This window comes from Aethina tumida, chromosome 1, assembly GCF_024364675.1.
Source record: "Aethina tumida isolate Nest 87 chromosome 1, icAetTumi1.1, whole genome shotgun sequence".
Taxonomy (NCBI): domain Eukaryota; kingdom Metazoa; phylum Arthropoda; class Insecta; order Coleoptera; family Nitidulidae; genus Aethina; species Aethina tumida.
The window spans coordinates 72,435,672-72,439,118 of NC_065435.1; the positions used below are offsets into that span (position 1 = coordinate 72,435,672).

At 26.6% G+C, this 3,447-nt stretch overlaps 1 protein-coding gene across 1 annotated transcript; it reads left to right on the forward strand.

Annotated features, from left to right (window-relative positions):
• Nucleotides 1-320: 320 nt before the first annotated feature.
• Nucleotides 321-2,770, forward strand: LOC109609281 (uncharacterized). Its single transcript, XM_020025923.2, has 9 exons — nt 321-548; nt 605-891; nt 948-1,086; nt 1,139-1,282; nt 1,336-1,547; nt 1,596-1,798; nt 1,858-2,090; nt 2,146-2,266; nt 2,317-2,770. The coding sequence occupies exons 1-9, from the start codon at nt 500-502 to the stop codon at nt 2,639-2,641; spliced, it is 1,713 nt and encodes a 570-aa protein (XP_019881482.2). The 5' UTR covers nt 321-499; the 3' UTR covers nt 2,642-2,770.
• The last annotated feature ends 677 nt before the right edge of the window (nt 2,771-3,447 follow it).

Below are 3,447 nucleotides of genomic sequence, written 5' to 3' on the forward strand. Positions count from 1 at the left end.
TTAATTATTATTATATTAATTATATGTACTATTATTAGATTATTATTAGTTACAATTAAATGTTTAATTTAAGTTTAACATAATAAATATAATTCTAGAAATATGAATGAATGATTCATAATATAACATAATTAACAAATAAATTCATAATTTAATATAATTTAATGTGCTTAAAAATATATTAATATATTAACTTCTCAATAACCTTGTAAGTGTTTGCAAAATAAACCGATAAATCTTATCGTACATTTAACCTAAGTTTATAAGAAAGTATTAATAACATAGTAAGATGTAGAATCACACTACTAAAATGAGTTCAAAGTGGTTTATTTTATTGACTTTGGTAATTTTAACATCAAATCTATTTGTTGAATGTTTTCACGTATTATTTGCTATAAAGAAACAGATAAAGGAATTTGAGGACTTCTTGAATAGTACAGTGGTAGATAGTGTAGACTACAATATAAACAAATCATTTAAAAGACGTGCTGAAAAAAATATGACAAACAATGCACTTCAATGTATAGTTAAAATTGGCACGAAAATTGGTAAGTAAAAATAAAAATTTTATGTTTGTAACCACTAATTTATTTATGCATTAAAGGAAAATACAATATTACACAAATTATTGACAACATGGACGATGCAATGAAGGATAAATTAAGATTCGGCGACTTAAAACTCTACATACAGTATATAGAAAAACAATACAATGTACTTCAAGAAAGAATTGAGGGATATGAAAACCAAAGATGTACAATAATAGAATTCTGCGAAAAGTTTTTGAAAAACAATACTTTGATACAGTATATGATGAATATCCAAAACATTTTAACTTCGAAAAATAATAACCTTTTTTCTTCTACACTGAATTTGTTTAAAAATACAGACGTAAGATATTTTTTATTTGTTTAACGTCAAACGTACATTAATATTCTTTTGTTTAGAAAGATTATATAATGAGATTATTTCTTGTCCCACCAGAAGAGGTTTACTTGGAACTATTCTACGATTGTTTTATGGCACAAATGAAAGGGTTTGTTGTAATGGAATTTTCCTATTATTATTTAAGATTATATGGCAAAGGTATCACAGTAACAGTTTTTTTTAACAATATTAATAAAAGCTCACGTTTTAGGAAGTTTTCAAAATGAAATTAATCAATTAAGAAAACAAAACAAGAAATGGTATAAAGAATTTTCAGAGGTATTTCTAAGATTTACACAAGAATTTGGTCATTACCAAATATGGAATGCTACAATATCAAACTGGGAAAAACAAAGTTTAAGATTAATAAAATTGTCTTAAATAAATATATAACACACCACGTTTTAGGTCAAACATATGATGCTATCACTAGGTTATTACAAGGTTTCATACAAAATGAAGAAGCGTTACATGACGACAAGTCTTGTTGGAAAACATGTGAATCCTTTACAAAAGTGACGTTCCGATCATATAAGGGTACAAAGTGTGATAGAAAAGGATGTAAAGGCGAAATATATGATTGTAAATTCGTATCAGACGTATTAAAAATATGTCCATCAGTACGTATCCAAAAAAATTAATCCGCACAGTTATAACTTTTTTTTTAGAATTTTAATTCTTTAAGAAGATATGAAACAATAAATGAAATGGGAAGAAATTCATTATGTCCCAGTAATCCGTGCTCAATAAACAACTACTGGAGTTTCTTAGTAAAATGTGATTATTGCTTTTGTATATGCGACGGAGCAGATGAATTTTCTGATAGATACATAAGTCTTGATCCAGTGTTTTCTGATACTACAGTCAATAAGTATGTTATTTGTTTAATAAATTAAAAGTACAAATCCATTTAAACAAACTATTTTTTAGGGTAGTAACCGGAATTCGTTTGGTTAAGAAAAACCGTATATTTTTTTTGAAAATTCAAGAGGGAATATTAGGTCCTTATGGTGTCATTTCCAACAGAAATTGGGTTCCTGTAATGTATTTTAAAATAAATCAAAGAAATATTTTGAAAGATGTTAATTATACCACACTGACTTATGATAATAGATCTCTACATTTAAACACAATTATATTAAAGGATAATTTAACAGTTACTGGTAAATTAATAAATTACCTCACGTATACACTATTGCATTTTATTCTTTGATTTAGGGGTCAAGTTTGTACTCCGGGATGGCCAAATACAATTAAATGTGCTGGGTACAAAATACGATGTAAGGAATGGCACACTAATAAATAACAATGGACAATGGTTCAGTTCTGACAAATCTAAGTATAATTTTATAAATAACAATTTCTAAGTAAAACCATCATATTTTTTAGAGAAGAACTTATTCTGCAATCACCTGATGTACCAATCCATGACATTTTCACATTCGGTAATAACAAATCCTTATTACGTTTAAGAACCGATAATGGAAACAATTTTATTAAATTTACTCACACTGATATTGAAAAAGATCTTGCCCAAACAACCATCCCTTACATAGATATTAGAGAAGTAACGTCTACTAATGGACTTCTTCAAGGCGTAGGATTGATGCACAAAGGAAACAAAGGATTTGGAGGGTTTATAGCACCACTACTTATAAACACTAGTCCATATAAAATGGTTCAGCAATATTTTAGAGATTTTGAGGAAGAATAGAGTCTAATCGCACTATTAGTGTTTTTCTAAGTGAATTTGCATCATATTCAGAGGAGGCAAAATATATTGCAGACATGTTACTATAAAAATACTATGTGGACTTATGAAATAAATTACTTTTAGATATTACCTCCAAGTTGTTTCTAAATTTTTAAATTTTATTTTTATTAGATTGATATTAAATCTATCAAACTAATTCTACAAATATACTTAATTTTCAAATTTAATATATCTTAAGCCGGCACTTTTGCACATGTGTATGTTCATACAAAAAAAAAAAAGAATTTAATGTGGTTTATTACATTACATTTAGTAATTTTAATATTAATATTTTCAATAATATGATCAATCATAAAAATATTACTAAATTTGAATATGAGTTGAACAAAAGGGTTTCATATTTTGTAGACCAGGCAACCAACAAATATTTCTGGAAACGAGCTGAAGAACTGATTGACATGACAATATTTTATATTCCCAAAATCATCTCAGAAACAAATACTAAAAATATTATTTGTTTTCAACGTAACATTTTACAAATTATTGACAACGTGGATAATGGGATTAAATTAATATTCAATGATTTAATACTCAATACAGAATACATAAATCACCAATACGATCTGTTTCATGAAAAACTGAAACAAGAAAACAAAACACGAATAAACTTTTGCTTTAAATCTCTGAAAAACGATGCGTATTCTTTGGTGCAGCACATGGAAAACAGACATGGCGTTTTAAAATTAAAAGTATCCTAACTATCTCGACTTGTATACTCAATTGTAAGTTAATAATTATATTTGTTT